The sequence below is a fragment of the Bombina bombina genome, chromosome 3 (assembly GCF_027579735.1).
Source record: "Bombina bombina isolate aBomBom1 chromosome 3, aBomBom1.pri, whole genome shotgun sequence".
Taxonomy (NCBI): domain Eukaryota; kingdom Metazoa; phylum Chordata; class Amphibia; order Anura; family Bombinatoridae; genus Bombina; species Bombina bombina.
In genome coordinates, this window is record NC_069501.1 from 863239780 (window position 1) to 863260276 (window position 20497).

Sequence of the window (20497 nt, forward strand, 5' to 3'; positions counted from 1 at the left end):
ATTGTTATTTTGACGCATTTTTTACCTCTTTACACTGGTAACATAACATTTACCTTATTTGCTACATAATTCAGGCACTTTTATTGTATATTATTTTTCTGATGTTTAGCTAAAATCTGCCCTTAATTTTTAAATAATCTTTACACTTATTTGTAAAATATTTAACCCGTGCTTTTAGCGCTTAACTACCTTCACTAGCTTTTGCACACCACGTTTTCTTGGAGGGGAAATCACTAGTTGAGCAGGGTTCTTATATCCTCTAAGCGCTTCTACTTTTTTCTTTGTCATATTAATAGTGACCAGCCTCTGCCAGTGTCCTGGCATCTTATGTTTATATAAGGCCTCAACCCGTTTCCATCCGAATAAACAAACATATTTTTTTAGGTAAGGGAATATGTTTATATTATTTATAAGTAAATACAAATAGTGTTTTATTCTTCTTAATATAAATGTATAATAGAAGCATATAACATATTACAATTTTACATATGTCACTGTGAAAATTTTGGAGTTGAAAAAGTGGACTACTAAGAATTAATATAAGGAAAAGAAAACCCACTTTTTAACCAATCAAAACAGGTGTATATAGATGTCAGGGTTGTGTTACCTGTAATAGCCTTATACTAGGGGATATGTTTACCCATATTGCTACAGGCAAGAAATATATCTTAATTGTGAATCTAAGTGTATTATCTACAAAATGAAGTGTCCAGGTGGGCAGTCCTACACTGGAAAGACAGAATGTACCCTTAAAGAGATGATTGCAGTGCATAGCTCCTCTGTTAGACAGGCATTAGAACAAGGAAAAAACTGATCAACCAGTGGCCCACAAACATCAGTTATCCACCCTAAGATGTTGTGTTGCCCAATGGGAGGTGATAGAAAATCATTATTATTACAAAAATAAACAAACATTTTGGATAGTGGAACTAGATACCCTATACCCAAAAGGGTTAAATACCTATAATTTTACAGGGTTTTTTTTTTTAATGAAAACTTATTGTATATAGTAACATCAATGCGTTTGTCAATATGTAATAACAAAGTATAACTTTTTGGTTAGATTTTGTATTGTGAAGAAAATGTTTCATTTGTAAACTTATTTCTGACACTTGTTTCTCTGTTTATTTTTACAGCAAGCAGAATACACCAGTTTGAAGCAAAGGGTGCTACATAGAGAATGGCCAGTAGATGGCGGTAGAATAGTGAGATTGCTTGTGACGTGTCAGAGTAAGCGGCTGTTAATTCAGATGGATAGGCTGTACTTACTATATATGTATTACCCAAGGAGGGACAAAACAATGGGATTACACTATGTTTGGATAAAATGGAGTTATGAGCAAGTTATGAGTACTGAGTCTTTGTATTGGAACTGTTTATTTTATTGACTTTGGTGAATAGAATGTTATATATTTGGAGATTTTTTGATTTATATACTGTATACTGTGTAAAAGGGGACAGTAAAGTAAAAAACTTAACTTTTTTGATTCAAATAAAGTCTGTCATTTAAAAACAACTTTCCAAGTTATCTCTATTATCCAATTTGTTTTATTCTCTTGGTATCTTTTGATGGCAGCGCTATTTCCTGCCATATAGTGCTTTAGATGCCTACCTAGGTATTTTGTCAACACAGAATATCATGGGAACAAAACACATTGGATAATAAAAGTAAATTGCAAACTTTTTAAAACAGTATTCTCTGTCTGAATTACAAAATATATGGGTTTTTTTTGGGGGGGGTTATGTCCCTTTAAGGGCTCTGGGACAGCCTCCCACCACAAGGTGCGCGTTCTACTTCCAATGAGTGGCCGGATGTTGATGAAGCAAAACACAATTTCTGTTATATGTTAAAAAAAAAAAAAAATCAGTCTATATAAATAAATCTATATATATATATATATATATATATATATATATATATATATATATATATATATATATATATATATATATATATATATATATATATATATATATATATATATATATATATATATATAATAGTAACAAGCTAAGATACGGAGTAAAAAAAATGAGAACGTTTATCTGCTGCTGGGCACTTTGTTATTGGTTTTGAGGTCAAGTGTTACCAATTGCAGGTGACCCCTATAAATAGGATGGAGTGTGGTCCCTTGCTCAGTTTTAAATAACAGAATCCTACCTGTAATTACCCTCTACATAACCCCCCACCAGTAAACCCCATCTAAAATCTAAATAACCCCCCATACAATACATATTAAACACACAACATCATATATTAAAACTGTTTTTTACAATTTATATTACACCAATTATATAGTTTTAAAAAAGCACATTTTTAAACATATTCTTCAGTGAATGTTTTTTATCCTTGAAACTATACTAAAAACATCAAAATAAATAAATTTCCCAAATGCATATTTATCTAAAAATAATGACTGAATACAAAACAACTCATTAATATATTGTGTCACATACTATAAGATGAAGCAATATATTGTCTCACATACTATAAGATGAAGCAATATATTGTCTCACATACTATAAGATGAAGCAATATATTGTCTCACATACTATAAGATGAAGAAGCAATATATTGTCTCACATACTATAAGATGAAGCAATATATTGTCTCACATACTATAAGATGAAGCAATATATTGTCTCACATACTATAAGATGAAGCAATATATTGTCTCACATACTATAAGATGAAGCAATATATTGTCTCACATACTATAAGATGAAGCAATATATTGTCTCACATACTATAATATGAAGCAATATATTGTCTCACATACTATAATATGAAGCAATATATTGTCTCACATACTATAAGATGAAAAAGCAATATATTGTCTCACATACTATAAGATGAAAAAGCAATATATTGTGTCACATACTATAAGATGAAGAAGCAATATATTGTCTCCCATATATTGTCTCACAGAAGAAGCAATATATTGTCTCCCATATATTGTCTCACAGAAGAAGCAATATATTGTCTCACCTACTATAAGATGAAGAAGCAATATATTGTCTCACCTACTATAAGATGAAGAAGCAATATATTGTCTCACCTACTATAAGATGAAGAAGCAATATATTGTCTCACCTACTATAAGATGAAGAAGCAATATATTGTCTCACCTCCTATAAGATGAAGAAGCAATATATTGTCTCACCTCCTATAAGATGAAGAAGCAATATATTGTCTCACCTCCTATAAGATGAAGAAGCAATATATTGTCTCACCTACTATAAGATGAAGAAGCAATATATTGTCTCACATACTATAAGATGAAGAAGCAATATATTGTCTCACCTACTATAAGATGAAGAAGCAATATATTGTCTCACCTACTATAAGATGAAGAAGCAATATATTGTGTCACACACTATAAGATGAAGAAGCAATATATTGTCTCACCTCCTATAAGATGAAGAAGCAATATATTGTCTCACCTACTATAAGATGAAGAAGCAATATATTGTCTCACCTCCTATAAGATGAAGAAGCATTATATTGTCTCACCTCCTATAAGATGAAGAAGCAATATATTGTCTCACCTCCTATAAGATGAAGAAGCAATATATTGTCTCACCTCCTATAAGATGAAGAAGCAATATATTGTCTCACCTCCTATAAGATGAAGAAGCAATATATTGTCTCACCTACTATAAGATGAAGAAGCAATATATTGTCTCACCTCCTATAAGATGAAGAAGCAATATATTGTCTCACATACTATAAGATGAAGAAGCAATATATTGTCTCACCTACTATAAGATGAAAAAGCAATATATTGTCTCACCTACTATAAGATGAAGAAGCAATATATTGTCTCACCTCCTATAAGATGAAGAAGCAATATATTGTCTCACCTCCTATAAGATGAAGAAGCAATATATTGTCTCACCTCCTATAAGATGAAGAAGCAATATATTGTCTCACCTCCTATAAGATGAAGAAGCAATATATTGTGTCACATACTATAAGATGAAGAAGCAATATATTGTGTCACATACTATAAGATGAAGAAGCAATATATTGTCTCACATACTATAAGATGAAGAAGCAATATATTGTCTCACATACTATAAGATGAAGAAGCAATATATTGTGTCACATACTATAAGATGAAGAAGCAATATATTGTGTCACATACTATAAGATGAAGAAGCAATATATTGTGTCACATACTATAAGATGAAGAAGCAATATATTGTGTCACATACTATAAGATGAAGAAGCAATATATTGTCTCACATACTATAAGATGAAGAAGCAATATATTGTCTCACCTACTATAAGATGAAAAAGCAATATATTGTCTCACCTACTATAAGATGAAGAAGCAATATATTGTCTCACCTACTATAAGATGAAGAAGCAATATATTGTCTCACCTCCTATAAGATGAAGAAGCAATATATTGTTTCACATACTATAAGATGAAGAAGCAATATATTGTCTCACCTCCTATAAGATGAAGAAGCATTATATTGTCTCACCTCCTATAAGATGAAGAAGCAATATATTGTCTCACCTCCTATAAGATGAAGAAGCAATATATTGTCTCACCTCCTATAAGATGAAGAAGCAATATATTGTGTCACATACTATAAGATGAAGAAGCAATATATTGTCTCACATACTATAAGATGAAGAAGCAATATATTGTCTCACATACTATAAGATGAAGAAGCAATATATTGTGTCACATACTATAAGATGAAGAAGCAATATATTGTCTCACCTCCTATAAGATGAAGAAGCATTATATTGTCTCACCTCCTATAAGATGAAGAAGCAATATATTGTCTCACCTCCTATAAGATGAAGAAGCAATATATTGTCTCACCTCCTATAAGATGAAGAAGCAATATATTGTGTCACATACTATAAGATGAAGAAGCAATATATTGTGTCACATACTATAAGATGAAGAAGCAATATATTGTGTCACATACTATAAGATGAAGAAGCAATATATTGTGTCACATACTATAAGATGAAGAAGCAATATATTGTGTCACATACTATAAGATGAAGAAGCAATATATTGTGTCACATACTATAAGATGAAGAAGCAATATATTGTGTCACATACTATAAGATGAAGAAGCAATATATTGTCTCACATACTATAAGATGAAGAAGCAATATATTGTCTCACATACTATAAGATGAAGAAGCAATATATTGTGTCACACACTATAAGATGAAGAAGCAATATATTGTGTCACATACTATAAGATGAAGAAGCAATATATTGTCTCACCTACTATAAGATGAAGAAGCAATATATTGTGTCACATACTATAAGATGAAGAAGCAATATATTGTCTCCCATATATTGTCTCACAGAAGAAGCAATATATTGTCTCCCATATATTGTCTCACAGAAGAAGCAATATATTGTGTCACATACTATAAGATGAAGAAGCAATATATTGTCTCACCTACTATAAGATGAAGAAGCAATATATTGGCTCACATACTATAAGATGAAGAAGCAATATATTGGCTCACATACTATAAGTTGAAGATCCTTTGAATACTTCTTAAAATAAAGATTTAGGCTTTGCTGAGTATTATATACCAGAAATATTTAAGCAACTGATTTTGTTCCTGCCCTGTGGTTAAGCTTAAAAAGAACTTACTGATGTAAAATCTGGCTTCAGTTCAATTACTCTACTTAAGTCAGGAATTGCAGCTTTTGATTTGCCCATAGCCAGGAATGCGGTGGCTCTTCGATAGTATGCCAGGTAGTTATCTGGTTCTCCATCTAGTCATAAATATAGAGAACAATGATTACTAATAAAACTGTAAATGTTGTATTAGATTTAAAGGGACAACGTATTGTAAAATTTGTTTCATCGTAACATGCTTTTTTTTGTATTTGAAATAGCTGGTTTAACTCACTGAAACCACAACCCATTTTAACACACAGAAAAACAACTTAATTTTCTTATCTTTCTCTTTATACAAAACCTTTTTCATCTTAAAGGGACATTATACACTAGATTTTTCTTTGCATAAATGTTTTGTAGATGATCCATTTATATAGCCCATACAGTTTTGTTTTTGTTTTTTAAAATAGATAGTTTTTCTTATTTTTAAATAACATTGCTCTGATTTTCAGACTCTTAAACAAGCCCCAAAGTTTTAGGAGAATACTGACGTATGCCTACTCCAGCTTGCTCCTGTTTGTGTAAAGGGTCTTTTCATATGCAGAGGAAGGGGGAAGTGTCTGATATTTCCCACTTGCAGTGGGTATTCCAGTAACCTTTTAAACAGAGCTAAACTGAAAGCTTCTAAGTAAGTTTTTTTTAAACGGTTTTATACTGGATTTTTAACTCTTTCAGTGTGCACAATTGGTCTCTCTAAGTATTAGCATTTTAGCATTTCTTTCCCACCCCCGCCGTGATAATGATTACAGCTCCTGCCTCTTGCTTATAGCTAAGCTACAGCAGAATTCACAATTTCAGTAAAGGAAGTAGTTTTAGGGGGAAACCACAGCTACTTTAAAAGACAAAATAAAAGTAAAGGACCTATTTGTAAATAATTTAATAACCTCCAGGAGTTAAAAGGGATCATTGGGAAGACATTACAATGGGGGGGGGGGGGGTGAATGTACAGTACAATATCCCTTTAACACAGATCATATAATATAAACAAATTAGTGATATCTAAATAGGACTATAAACAAATATGCATATTTACATATACGCACACATTAAATATATGCAAAATTAAAATAAGTTTTGCTGACATAGGATGTTTATTCAGTGTTGTATTTGTTCATTGATCACACACCTATATTTTTATGCATTGCTAGTAACAGCATCTGGGAAAAGCTAAGTGGATTTATTTATTTTTTTACAAAAAATGTAGTACTTTCAAAGGAAGAGACAGTTAAAAGTAGTGTGCCTCAGGGATCAATGTTGCTACAGGTTTTGTATAAAAAAAAAACTTTTGGAAGCAGACATTATTTGCAGAGGATATGAAAAGTAATTTTTTCTGTCAACTACTCTTGAACTACTCAGAACAGTTTGGAAACCGATGTTAAATTAAAAAAAGAAAAAAACTATGTGACAATTGCATGATCATAGGACTAGAGCTTTGAGCATATGTATCCTTTGACTAGTGTTTGACGGCTCTGTGCAGACAGTGTACGGAAAAAGAACACACAAAGCCGACAATGTTGCATAGCTCAATAAACCCTCATGCACTTCCCTGTGCCAATCTCAAAGTTAAAAACGAACCAATTGTAAAATTGCTTTGCCAATGACTAAAGAGCAGAGCTGACTTTCTCACAGAGGTAAACCAATAGTGTTACAAAAACAACAGCAAGTAAAAAGGGACAGTAAAAAGTCAAAATTAAACTTAAATGGGTTGGAAAGAGCATGCAATTTTAAACAACTTTCCAATGTACTTCTATAATCAATTATGTCAATTCTAGGTGAGCTCAGGAGTGTGCACATGTCTTAAGCAATCTGGCAGCTGTGTTTGCAACAATGTTTATAGCAATCTTATACATAGTTGAAAACACAGCTACCATATAATACTACAGACATTCTAAGGCAGGTTTTATTTTTAGATTAGGGTTTGGGCACAGAAAAAGAGCTAAATGCCCTTTTAAGGGCAATGTCCATCCAAATGCCCTTTTCAGGGCAATGGGGAGCTTAGGTTTCTATATAGGATTTTATTTGGGGGGTTTGGTTGTGTGCGTGGTGGATTTTACTGTGGGGCGGTTGTTTGTATTTTTTTTTTCACAGGTAAAAGGCCCTTTTAAGGGCTATTGGCAGCCCAGGGGCAGAACTTTCTTTCATTTTCTGCGATGAGATTTTTTTTTAGTGAAATTTTTTCTGCAGTGTCTTTAAGAAGCTGGTGTTGCTGTGTTTGTTGCCCTTAATCGGTGTGCATGAGGACATGTTCATGTACAGCCAGTGTATACACCATAAACACAAACATCATATACATACACACACACACCATATATACACAACATACATTCCCACAACATTAACAAAACATAAACACACACTTTTATTAAAGAATAATAAATAAAAAAATCTAAGTATTTTGGTTGACTCCTACACTCCTAGAATACATGTGTTAAGCCCTGACTCACCTTTTCTGCAATGTGCTGTTCCCTGTACCGCACTGGAGATCAGGAAGTGAGAGTTAATTGAAAAGAGAGGAACGTAGCAAATATTTCCATTGAAATAGAACGAACAGTGACACCTGCAGGCAGAAATTAAAAGTGCAGGCAATTTTTTTTTTCTGCAATAAGAACGCAGATCACACAGTGTTCTGCCTTGGGGATTAGCAGTTTAGTTTAGGCTAGGGTTTTTTTTTTGGGGGGGGGGGTCTTTTTATTTTGATAGGGCTATTAGATTAGGTGTAATTAGTTTAAATATTTGATAATTTCTTTTTTTAATTTGTGTAATTTAGTGGGGGGTTTTTTGTAATTTAGTTAATTGTATTTAATTAATGTAATTTATTTAATTTTAGTGTAATGTCAGGTGTTAGTGTGAGGCAGGTTAGGTTTTTTTTTTTACAGGTAAATTTGTATTTATTTTAACTAGATAGTAAATAGTTAACTATTTACTAACTAGTCTAACCAGTTAAAATAAATACAAAGCTGTGAAATAAATACTTAGTTGTGATATAAAAATAAACCCTAAGATAGCTACAATGTAACTATTAGTTATATTGTAGCTAGCTTAGGGTTTATTTTATAGGTAAGTATTTAGTTTTAAATAGGAATAATTTAGTTAATTATTGTAATTTTTATTTAGATTTATTTTAATTATATTAAAGTTAGGGGTGTTAAGGTTAGACTTAGGGTTAATATATTTATTTAGTGTTTGTGATGTGGGAGGCCAGAGGTTTAGGGCTTAATAACTTTAGTATAGTGGCAGCGGCCACGTTGGGGGAGGCAGATTAGGCATTAATAAGTGTAGGTGGGTGGCGGCGACATTGGGGGCGGCAGATTAGGGGTTAATAAGTGTAATGTAGGTGTCGGCGATGTCGGGGCAGAAGATTAGGGGTGTTTAGACTCAGGGTTTATGTTAGGAAGCAAACAGAAACTGAGAAGCACAGAGCTTGATGCAGAACAAGGATCCGAGGATTGTCTCAACCGGAAAGCACACATTGGAGCTGCACACTCAGCCGCATCTCAGGTTTGAAGTGGATATAATACCAGAGCATTGCAACATTGGAGGTATGTGCAGCATAGCTCTGAGGCAATCTGGTTTGCTACTTGTCCCTGTCAAGCTATAGTAAAGACTATATACACAAGTGTGCTTTAAACTGAAAGGTTAAGTTCCTATTTAATAACGTTGTGAGGGGAGGGACGATTTCCCCCAACGCTGTTTACAGGTGCTTCATTATCAGGGGGTGAGCAAAGGTTAAAAACCAGATAAGTGGTTTGAGCAATATTATTTGATACAACTACCTACTACTTTGCTATTATCCATTTCACCCTGATATAACTCACACCACATAACTGTTTCCTTCATCTATTGTTTTTATGTTAGGATGTTAGGTGTAAACATAAATTTTCTTTCCCCATAGGAATCAATGGGGCTACGTTACGGAGCTTTATGCTCCTTTATTGCAGGTGTTAGGCTTTTTTTTTAGCCGGCTCTCCCCAGTGATGTCTATGGGGAAATCGTGCACGAGCACGTAAAACCAGCTCAAAGCAGCGCTGGTATTTGTGTGTGTTATGGAGCTCAAAGCTGCCATATTGCCTGCTAACGCTGGGTTTTTGCAAATCTATAATAGCAGTGCTATTAAAGGTGAGCGGTGGAAATAACTTGCAAGTTATTACCGAGCCGCTCATAACGCAAAACTCGTAATCTGGCTGATAGTGTAGAGTGTCAATGAAATAAGCGCTGCATGCGCATCAAAAATATGCTTACCAAATGACAGGTGGAATTGGCAGTGAGAGTCAAATAGTCAACGCGATTTGGCCCTTCTGTATTAGGCCTTTTTCAAGACTCAACTGTGTTTTTTTCACCATGAGACCTATCTCTGGATGAGATATATTTGAATATATCACCCTTTTTTTTTTTTTTTTTTTTTTTTTTTTAAGACAGCTCCTTCTTAGAAAAACACTCCCTGACTAAACAATGTTGCCCTTTTCACATATGTAAAAATCAGTCTGCTACACTAAAACCATTCAATTGAACAGTGCCCAAGCAAATAGTACAACGCTCAAATTAAAAGTGCCCCACAAACATAAGACCCCCTGGCTCTAATGTACCCATACAGTAGACAATAGCCAAACCTGTGGGCTGTGAGTGCAAAAATGTATACGTACCTCTGTAAATACTGACCTACTGAACTTACCTGTGTCCAGTAGAAAAACCCCATCCTAGCTAGATGACCCTAACTACTCAGGATATTTCTCAGGAAATACCTTGACTGAGCCAACAGTAGGTGATTAAGGACCCATTTCCAGTGACCGCTGTGCCCAGCTAGCAACAACTCCCATAGAATATTTATATCTTCCAGCTATGGTACCCCTATACACACATAACTACAGAATTTTGCGTCACTATACAAATGAGTAATATATATATATATATATATATATATATATATATATATATATTACGCATTTGTATAGTGAGGCACACATACACACACAGTAGAAAAATGCTAATACATACCTATAGCAGAATGAAAATGAGATAATGCATCTGCCAGCTGCCCTGCAGCTAATAATTTTTTTCCCATTTCCAGATGTCTGTCAACATCTGCATTTAATCCACATTGCACACCTAGGAAAAAAATAGATATGAAGTAAAGATGTTATCAAGAAAAACAAGGTGCAAATGGTCTTAATATTAAGTTACTTTTAAAGAAACCACCACAAAACAAGTTGGACATTTAGGCATTTACAGAAACCTTTTAAGAATTGTGTGCACTTTAAAAAAAAAAAACTTTAGCTCACTGTGCACTTTAGAGTATTTGTAGAGGGAAAAAAAATATTTATAAATTCTAAATAATTTAAAAATTTAAATAACAAATACATAACAAGCCATATATACACACATACAGAGAGAGAAGCGCACTCTCAGGAACGAACACCAGTTTGTGTGTATATATATATATATATATATATATATATATATATATATATATATATATATATATATATATATATATATATATATATCTCAGGCACAGAAAAGGCACTCGCTGGTTAGGTAAAACATAACATTTAATAAGTTACATTAAAAAGCATCACGTTTCGGAGGCATTCCGCCCTCTTTATCAAATGCACGATACAGCTTGAAAAATTACAAACACCAATCAGCAGCTTGCTCCCAGGAGTTGCTGCTCCTTAGCCTATGTATGTTTTTTTATCAAAAGATACAAAAGAGAACACAGCAAATTAGATAATAACGTAAAGTAAAATTGGAAAGTTGTTTAAAATTGCTCTGCGCTCCCCATTTTAAGTGAATCCTAACCATACTGACCGCGCCATCACAAGTTAATTCTAGCCACACTGCTGCTGCATTAACCCCCTATCAAACCTCCATTAGAAAAAAACTAAAAAAAATAACCCTCATCATCAAATACATCTAAGCAATTAACCCTCTCTCTCAAACCAGCCCAAGCAACCAAAAAATTCTGTATCTCTCACATTATCAGATACAGCTGGCAATGGTACCAAGAAATATTCACAATATTCATGCAAAGGATAATATCTGAGTAGACCCTAATCAAAGAAGTATTGGGTGAGCAGTAATGGTATATAAGTCGTAACCAATAAACAATAAAAGCTGCAAGAAATAAATAAGACCTGGTGGTCTAGGACAATGCCTATAGTGTGTAAAGCAGCAAGTCTCAAGTAATTAGGTCTATGTCCCAATTAGTGAGGGTAGTGTGCTTGCCTCAGTCTCCCAAGGTTGGTTCCCAAAATGCCGTAATGCTCCCCTTCCTCATCCGATACTACCTGCTTTTAGTGGACAACCTCCGTAGACGATTCTGGTCTAGCGATGAAGCCCTCCAGTCACGGCTGTGGGAAATATCCTCAGGCTCGGTTGATTCCTTCCGTCAGAGTGGGCGTGTCTCCTCACTCCTTGATATGACGTTGTACGTCTCTTTGCCTACGATAGGCTCCAGATGCAGAGACTGACAAAGGTGATGGCTGACAGCACCAATCAGAGTGGGACAGGGCTCAAGTCTTGAAAAAGTGCCAAATAGCAGAGTTCCCAACCGCATAAACTTCCTATAAGATCCAAAGGAACAGCAGACATAGTTCAAGTTGAAAAGCTATAGACAGCTCAATTTATTTGGAAGTTCCAAACAAGAAAAGTTACAGTCAGACAACACCTGACGCGTTTTGCGCATTTGCACATGCGCTTCATCAGAGGCTAAATGATTCTATTGACAGTAGGGTTTAAAGGGACAGTCAAGTCCAAAAAAAACTTTCATGATACAAATAGGGCATGTAATTTTAAACATCTTTCCAATTTATTTTTATCACCAATTTTGCTTTTTTTTCTTGGTAGTCTTAGTTAAAAGCTAAACTTTGGAGGTTCATATGCTAATTTCTTAGACCATGACTGCCGCCTCTAAGCTGAATGCATTTTGACCACTAGAGGGCGTTCGTTCGTGTGTTTCATTTAGATTACATTAAGCTCATGCATGTGAATTTATCGAGGAGTGAGCACTGATTGGCTAAAATGCAAGTCTGTCAAAAGAACTGAAATAAGTGGGCAGTCAGCAGAGGCTTAGATACAAGGTAATTACAGAGGTAAAATGTGTATTATTATATCTGTGTTGGTTATGCAAAACTGGGGAATTGGTAATTAAGGGATTATCTATCTTTTAAAACAACAAAAATTCTGGTGTTGACTGTCCCTTTAAGTATGCAGCTCTAGCCTATGCCTGTAGTAGACAGCCGCGGCCAATGGCAGTATGCATCATCATACTCAGCTGTGTAAGATTGGCGGAGATGCAACTCTTCTCCTGTCAATTTTAATTTTTACGAACATTTAGTGTTCACAAGATAATAACCTAAAAGCATAAATATGCAAAGTTATTGTTCTGAAAAATGCTCAATCATATAATATTCATTTGTTAAAGGGACACTGTAGCCAAAAAAATTATTTTGTGATTCAGATAGAGCATGCAATTTTAAGCAACTTTCTAATTTACTCCTATTATCAAATTGTCTTCATTTTCTTAGTATGTTTATTTGAAAAGCAAGAATGTAAGTTTAGATGCCGGCCCATTTTAGGTGAACAACCTGGGTTGTCCTTGCTGATTGGACAGCACCTTTAAACAAGTGCTGTCCATGGTTCTGAACCCACAATTTGCTGGCTCCTTAGCTGAGATGCCTTCTTTTCAAATAAAAAGAGAATGAAGAAAAATTGATAATAGAAGTAAATTAGAAAGTTGCTTACAATTACATGCTCTATCTGAATCATGAAAGAAAAAATTTGGGTTCAGTGTCCCTTTAAGTAACAATTTGCACAAAAACAGTTATAAGAACTGTTACATTGTTTCACAAAATACAGAAATAATAATATATAAAAAAAACAGTTACTTCTAAGCATTGTTTAGCGTTAGGCTATACAAAATAATAAGATTAGCCGTATACCTTCCTTATACATTCCATTACCAATGACATAGAGCTTTGGTCAAAAAAACAATGTTTAGAAGTATTTTATTTGTATTATTTTATTACAGGTTTTCTACAAAAAATAGTTTTCTTACGTTTTTCTTGGATCATATATTGTCTTTTAATGTTCTCTTTTTAAAAAAAACAAACATTTATGTACTGAATTGTCCAAATTATTTTTCTTTTTTTTAACTAATGATTGCATTCAAGTGAAAGTAAATCCTAGCGTTTTACAAAGCAAATAAAGGGCACTTTCATTCATGAAGTATAAGACACTTCATGTAGAAAGCTCCTTTATTTGTTTTAACTGATCGTCATTCTTAGCTCCTACAGCAGCGCACGGCTAAAAAAAAAATTTCGCTAAGAGGTGAAGTTTTCACTTCTTAGCCAATAGCCGTGCGGTAAATCCGGCTCCCATGGGCGCCAAGCCAGATTTACCGCACAGCTATTGGCTAAGAGGTGAAAACGTCACCTCTTAGCAAAAAAGTTTTTTAGCCGTGGGCTGCTGTAGCAACTAAGAACGGCGATCGAGTGAAACAAAAGGAGCTTTCTGTATCTTATACTTCATGAATGAAAGTGCCCTTTATTTGTTTCAATAGTCAATCCTAGCGTTTGTAAAACGCTAGGATTTACTTTCACTTTAACCGTTTTCCTTTTATACTATTATTTCTGTATTTTGTGAAACAATGTAACAGTTCTTATAGCTGTTTTGTGCAAATTGTTACTTAACAAATGAATATTACATGATTGAGCATTTTTCAGAACAATAACTTTGCATAGTTATTATCTTCTGAACACTATGGGGTAGATTTATCAAAGCAATGTGCCTGTAACTGCGGGCAACATAACGCATACGCACCAATCACCATACTTAGAAAAGCCTATAATTGAGCAAGTCTGAAAGAAACTTCTTCGCACTCTGCTTGCATTCGCCTAGGCGCACCAATATACATTAGTAATAGGCGTAATTTTGCAGCCCGACCTACAAATTCACCCAGTTTCTTATTTATCATTGCTTTGCGCCGATAGGGAACTGAAATTTCTCCTTAAATTGAGTGTTCTATATTTCGCCATACAGACTGAGGCGAACACCATTATCATACATGCTTTTACATCTTGTGATGCAGTACTTTCTTTTAACTCATTTTTCAAAGGCTCTGCACCAAGGAGAGACTGTTATTGCCAGAAATTTGCGCTTCCACAGGTGAATACGGGTACCAAGAGATATATATATATATATATATTATAAAAAGTCGACACACCCCTGTTAAAATGTCAGGTTTCTGTGATGTAAAAAAAATGAGACAAAGATAAATAATTTCAGAACTTTTTCCACCTTTAATGTGACCTATAAACTGTACAACTCAATTGAAAAACAAATTGAAATCTTTTAGGTAAAGGGAAATAAAAATAAAAAACTAAAATAATATGGTTGCATAAGTGTGAACACCCTTCAACTAATACTTTATTGAAGCACCTTTTGATTGTATTACAGCACTTAGTCTTTTTGGGTAGGAGTTTTTCAGCATGGCACATCTCTTGACTTGGCAAGATTTGCCCACTCTTCTTTGCAAAAACACTCTAAATCTGTCAGAATGCGAGGGCATCCGTCTTCAGATCACCCCACAGATTTTGAATTCGATTCAGGTCTGGACTCTGGCTGGGCCATCCCAAAACTTTAATCTTCTTCTGGTGAAGCCATTCCTTTGCTGATTTGGATGTATGCTTTGGGTCGTATTGGGACAATATTGTCTGGTATTTAGAACTGTTCATTATTCCCTCTACCTTGACTAAGGCCCCAGTTCCAGCTGAAGAAAAACAGCCCCAAAGCATGATGCTGACACCACCATGCTTCACTGTGGGTATGGTGTTTTTTTTGGTGATATGCAGTGTTGTTTTTGCGCCAAACATATCTTTTGGAAGTATGGCCAAAAAGTTCAACTTTGGTTTCATCAGACCAGAACACCTTTTGCAACCTGCTTTTGGGAAACTTCAGATGTGTTTTTGCAAAGTTTAGCCGGGCTTGGATGGTTTTTTTTTTTGTAAGAAAAGGCTTCCGTCTTGCAACTCTACCCCATAGCCCAGACATTTGAAGAATACGGGCGATTGTTGTCACATGTACCACACAGCCAGTACTTCCTGCAGCTCATTTAATGTTGCTGTAGGCCTCTTGGCAGCCTCCCAGACCAGTTTTCTTCTCGTCTTTTCATCAATTTTGGAGGGACATCCAGTTCTTGGTAATGTCACTGTTGCACCATATTTTCTTCACTTGATGATGACTGTCTTCCCTGTGTTCCATGGTATAACTAATGCCTTGGAAATTCTTTTGTACCCTTCTCCTGACTGATACTTTTTAACAATGAGATCCCTCTGATGCTTTAGAAGCTCTCTGCGGACCATGGCTTTTGCTGTAGGATGTGACTAACAAAATGTCAGGAAAGACCTACTAGAACAGCTGAACTTTATTTGGGGTTAATCAGAGGCACTTTAAATGACGACAGGTGTGTACTGACTCTTATTTAACATGATTTTGAATGTGATTGCTTAATTCTGAACACAGATACATCCCCAGTTATAAAAGGGTGTTCACACTTATGCAACCATATTATTTTATTTTTTTTATTTCCCTTTACCTAAAATATTTCAGTTTGTTTTTCAATTGAGTTGTACAGTTTATAGGTCACATTAAAGGTGGAAAAAGTTCTGAAATTATTTATCTTTGTCTCATTTTTTTACATCACAGAAACCTGACATTTTAATAGGGGTGTGTAGACTTTTTATATCCAATGTATATATATTAATTTATTGATTTTAGGATCTTAAATTACCAATATATGGCAAAAACAGCATGGAAACATTATATAATATAAATATGCGCAAAATATATACCTAAAAAATGCTTTTTTCATAATCAAGACATGGCATCGAGTAAATGCTTTTTCCGACAGGCAAAATTTATCATTATTACGCCCCAGCTCGCCTTTTACTAAAAGCGCAAAATCTATTTTTTTTATAAATTCAGGCACACAAGTGCGCTTCTCCGGAGGCGAGCTGGGCCGCAGTTACAGGCGAAGCACATAGAGTTCGCCCAGCCTTTGAAAAATCTACCTATATATGTTTGTTGACATTAAAACTGACAGGAGAAGAGTTGCATCTCTGTTCATCTTACACAGCTGAGTATGATGAAGCATACTACCATTGACCGCGGCTGTCTACTACAGGGATTGGCTGGAGCTGCATACTTAAGCCCTACCGTCAGTAGAATCATTAGCCTCTGATGAAGTGCATGTGCAAAACGCGTCAGGTATTGTCTGACTGTCTACCTTTTCTTGTTTGGAACTTCCAAATAAATTGAGCTGTTTCTAGCTTTTCGACTTGAACTGTGTCTGCTGTTCCTTTGGATCTTATACAATGGTACTAAGATACAAATGCTCGAGCACATGCAGCCTACAGCCATCTCTCTGTAACATGGCTTTGGTATTTGAGCTGTGGCCTTGTACAGACAAACAATTTAGCGTTATTTTCCTGTGTAACCCCTGATCACACGTTTCTCTCATTCAGTAGTTGTTGGTGTTGAATTACCAATTTGTGATACTTTTTTTTTTTAATGGCAGTAATGCCAAAAGGGCATGAAAGTCAAAATTAAACTCTCATGATTCAGATAGTGTAAGTTTAAACAACTTTCCAATTTACTTCTATTAGCAAGATTACTTGTACTTTTTATGAAGAGTGTAAGCTAGGAAGGCTCAGGAAAGTGCACCTGTCTTGAGCACTATATGGCAGCAGTGTTTGCAACAATAATTGTAACAATGTTGTACACTGTTGCAAAAACAACTGCCCTATAGTGTTTAGCAATGTATTACAAAGTTAGAAGCATTGTTACAAACACTGCTCTTATATAGTTCACAATAAACATGCACGCTGCTAAGCCTATCTAGGTATGTTCTTTAATAAAGGCTAACAAAAGAACAAAGTAAATTGGAAAGTTGTTTAAAACTGTATACTCTATTTGAAACATGTACCTTTAATACAATTCAACACAAATGAAAACAGTGTTAATTATGTTTATATGCAGGCAACATCACACAATGTGCACTACTAAATACCTTAGCCGAGATTTAGAACCATAAAAGTAAAGTACAAACACGCAGATCAAGAATGTCACTTGAATTTGGTTGACAATATCTATGACGTGGAACAGTGTGATTCTGTAATGAAACAGTTATCAGTTTAAATCTGCTAATCTAATGATGCTGTTTCCTATACACACAGCGTAACTGTTGTGGAATATTATCTCTCTTTAAAGAAGCCTAATTATACTCATTTTGATATAATTATATGCTTAAACCACCAAGGGCAGTTATTACTTCTACGCTCGCAGGGTGCTCCATTAAGATGTAACTAAGAATTAGGCTTCATTAACCCTCAGAGTGCCGAGCAGGTTAAAATGTTCATCTAAGTGGGCTTTTAGGACCCAGATCATTTAATAAAAGTGTATAAAAATGAAGCTGGCTACTCCTAAAAGGTGATCAACTTAGTTTTGGGTGTATGGAGACAGCGCAGTCTCACATCTTCTGTTTGCTTTTTTTTAACAAAAAAACAACAAAAAAAAAGTGTTTTATTTTAAATAAAAAGTTTATTTAAATAAAAATAGTATATTTTACAAATAGTTTACTGCCTCACTACCGGGCCTCCCCTGGGGGGCACAAGAGTAAATAAGAGAATGAGTGGGAGCAGTGACGCTTTTCACTATCCTATGGAAACCATAAGCAGCAAAAAGAGCTGACGGTGACACTTGACATTCCGTAGTGCAATGTAGGTGGAAAAAGGCAATGAGGCTGAAATCGCTCAGACCGTGTAGCTTTCGTTGTCTTGATCAGTAACTTGCGTTAAACACAGCGAGGGAACCCTGAATCAGCTGTAAGTTCCCCAAATTAAAGCGAAAAATAAATATTACAGTTTTCTATTATGGTGGGGGGGGGGTGCTGTCTGTAAATTTGTCAGAGGGGAGGCCCACCGCATACGACTTTGTAAATCTCCGCCCTAAAGCTAAAATGATTGCCCTCCGCAGAGTACGCCATTGTCAGAAGGGTCTCACACCTGGATGGGCAATGCTACACACTAGCATGGAACACTGTGCTTTCATGCAGATGTACCCCATGTCTTCCCTTCCTGGATGTGCTGATGTCACCCCTGGCTCTCCTCTGAGCCAATCAGACTTATATGTGGAGAGACGTGAACGCATATTCTCTGGATGCAACATTGCTTGTCAGAGCACAGTGCTGCACTTCCAGGGGTGGGGCTGCTGAAATCTAGTTGTCCCCAGAACCCCTTTACAAAGAATATTAAAAACATTTAAAAAAAAAAAAACCAGTCAAGTCAAAATTAAACGTTCATGATTCAGATAGGGCATGCAATTTTAAACAACTTTCCAATTTATGTTTATCATCAAATTTGCTTTGTTCTCTTGGTATTCTTTGTTGAAAGCTAAACCTAGGTAGGCTCATATGCTAAATTCTAAGCCCTTGAAGGCTGCATCTTATCTCAGTTTTTACAGTTTTTTTTACAGCTAGAGGGCATTAGTTGATGTGAGCCATATAGATAACATTGTGCTCACGCCTGTGGAGTTACTTAGGCGTCAGCAGTGATTGGCTAAAATGCAAGTCTGTCAAAAAAAACTGAGATAAGGGGGCAGTCTGCAGAGGCTTAGATACAAGGGAGTCACAGAAGCAAAAAGTGTATTAATATAACTGTGTTGGTTAGGCAAAACTGGGGAATGGGTAATAAAGGGATTATATATATTTTTTTATTTTTTTTTAAATAGCTTTCGATGTTTTTGGAAAATAGATCTGGGACTGCTGCCTCTAGCCAATCAAGTTAAACAAAATTGTTAGGTACATATCCACTGGACTGTCCCACCTCAGGCATTCTCCCACTCTTATACACAAGGCCCCAGGGGCTTTCCCATCCTTACACATTACCCCCGTTTGCACTGCTCCATCCTTATGCATACACAAGTCACCTCTCTCACCCATATAAACATCTCTAGCCATTTACTGACGTGTTTGCCCATCAAATGTTCTTTCACTTTTACAGATACATACAGGGTTCTCTACTACACACAAACTCAGGTGGGCCTTCCAACTCCTCTACACACCCCTAGGCACAGGTTTGAACACACCCACCAAGTGGTTTTGCTTCCCTTTGTAGGCTTGTCTAAGTCATGCACACAACAGGTAGTTTTGTACTATTAGGCACACCCTCCATGTACCATTCCACAATTATAACCCCAGACAGTGTAAGAAAAATGCCTTAGTACTCTTCCACTGTTAAAGGGACAGTCCACTCCAGAATGAATTTGTATTGTTTAAAAAGATAATCAATTTATTACACATTCCCCAGTTTTGCATAACCAACACTGTTATATTAATACACTTTTTATCGCTGCGATTACCTTGTATCTAAACCTCTGCAGACTGCCTCCTTATCTCAGGTCTTTTAACAGACTTGTATTTTAGCCAATCAGTGCTAACTCATAAATAACTCCATGGGAGTGAGCACTGAGCAAAATGCACTGAGATAAGAGGCAGCCTTCAAGGGCTTAGAAATTAGCACATGAGCCTACCTAGATTTAGCTTTCAACAAAGAATACCAAAAGAAAAAAGCAAATTTAATTATAAAAGTAAAATGTTAAAGATGTTTAAAATTGCATGCCCTATCTGAATCATGAAATTTTAAATTTTGACTAGACTGTCCCTTTAAACTTACTTGCATGTGCTATTGCCACCCTTAACACAAGCCTCTAGGCCCAGAGATGTATTACATCCTGTGTCTTGTTATACAGTTTTGTTTCAATAGCTTAT

The 20497-nt window shown here is 35.2% G+C and overlaps 1 protein-coding gene across 1 annotated transcript in view; it reads right to left on the reverse strand.

Moving 5' to 3' along the window:
• The window catches only part of DNAJC3 (DnaJ heat shock protein family (Hsp40) member C3), a 116055-nt gene that overhangs the window by 90127 nt on the left and 5431 nt on the right, over positions 1-20497 (reverse strand). Inside the window, exons 2-3 of the mRNA XM_053707837.1 lie at positions 10669-10779; positions 5647-5771 (exon numbers count right to left, since the gene is read on the reverse strand). Coding sequence (XP_053563812.1) covers positions 5647-5771; positions 10669-10779 — 236 coding nt within the window. The remainder of the gene's footprint in view (positions 1-5646; positions 5772-10668; positions 10780-20497) is intronic.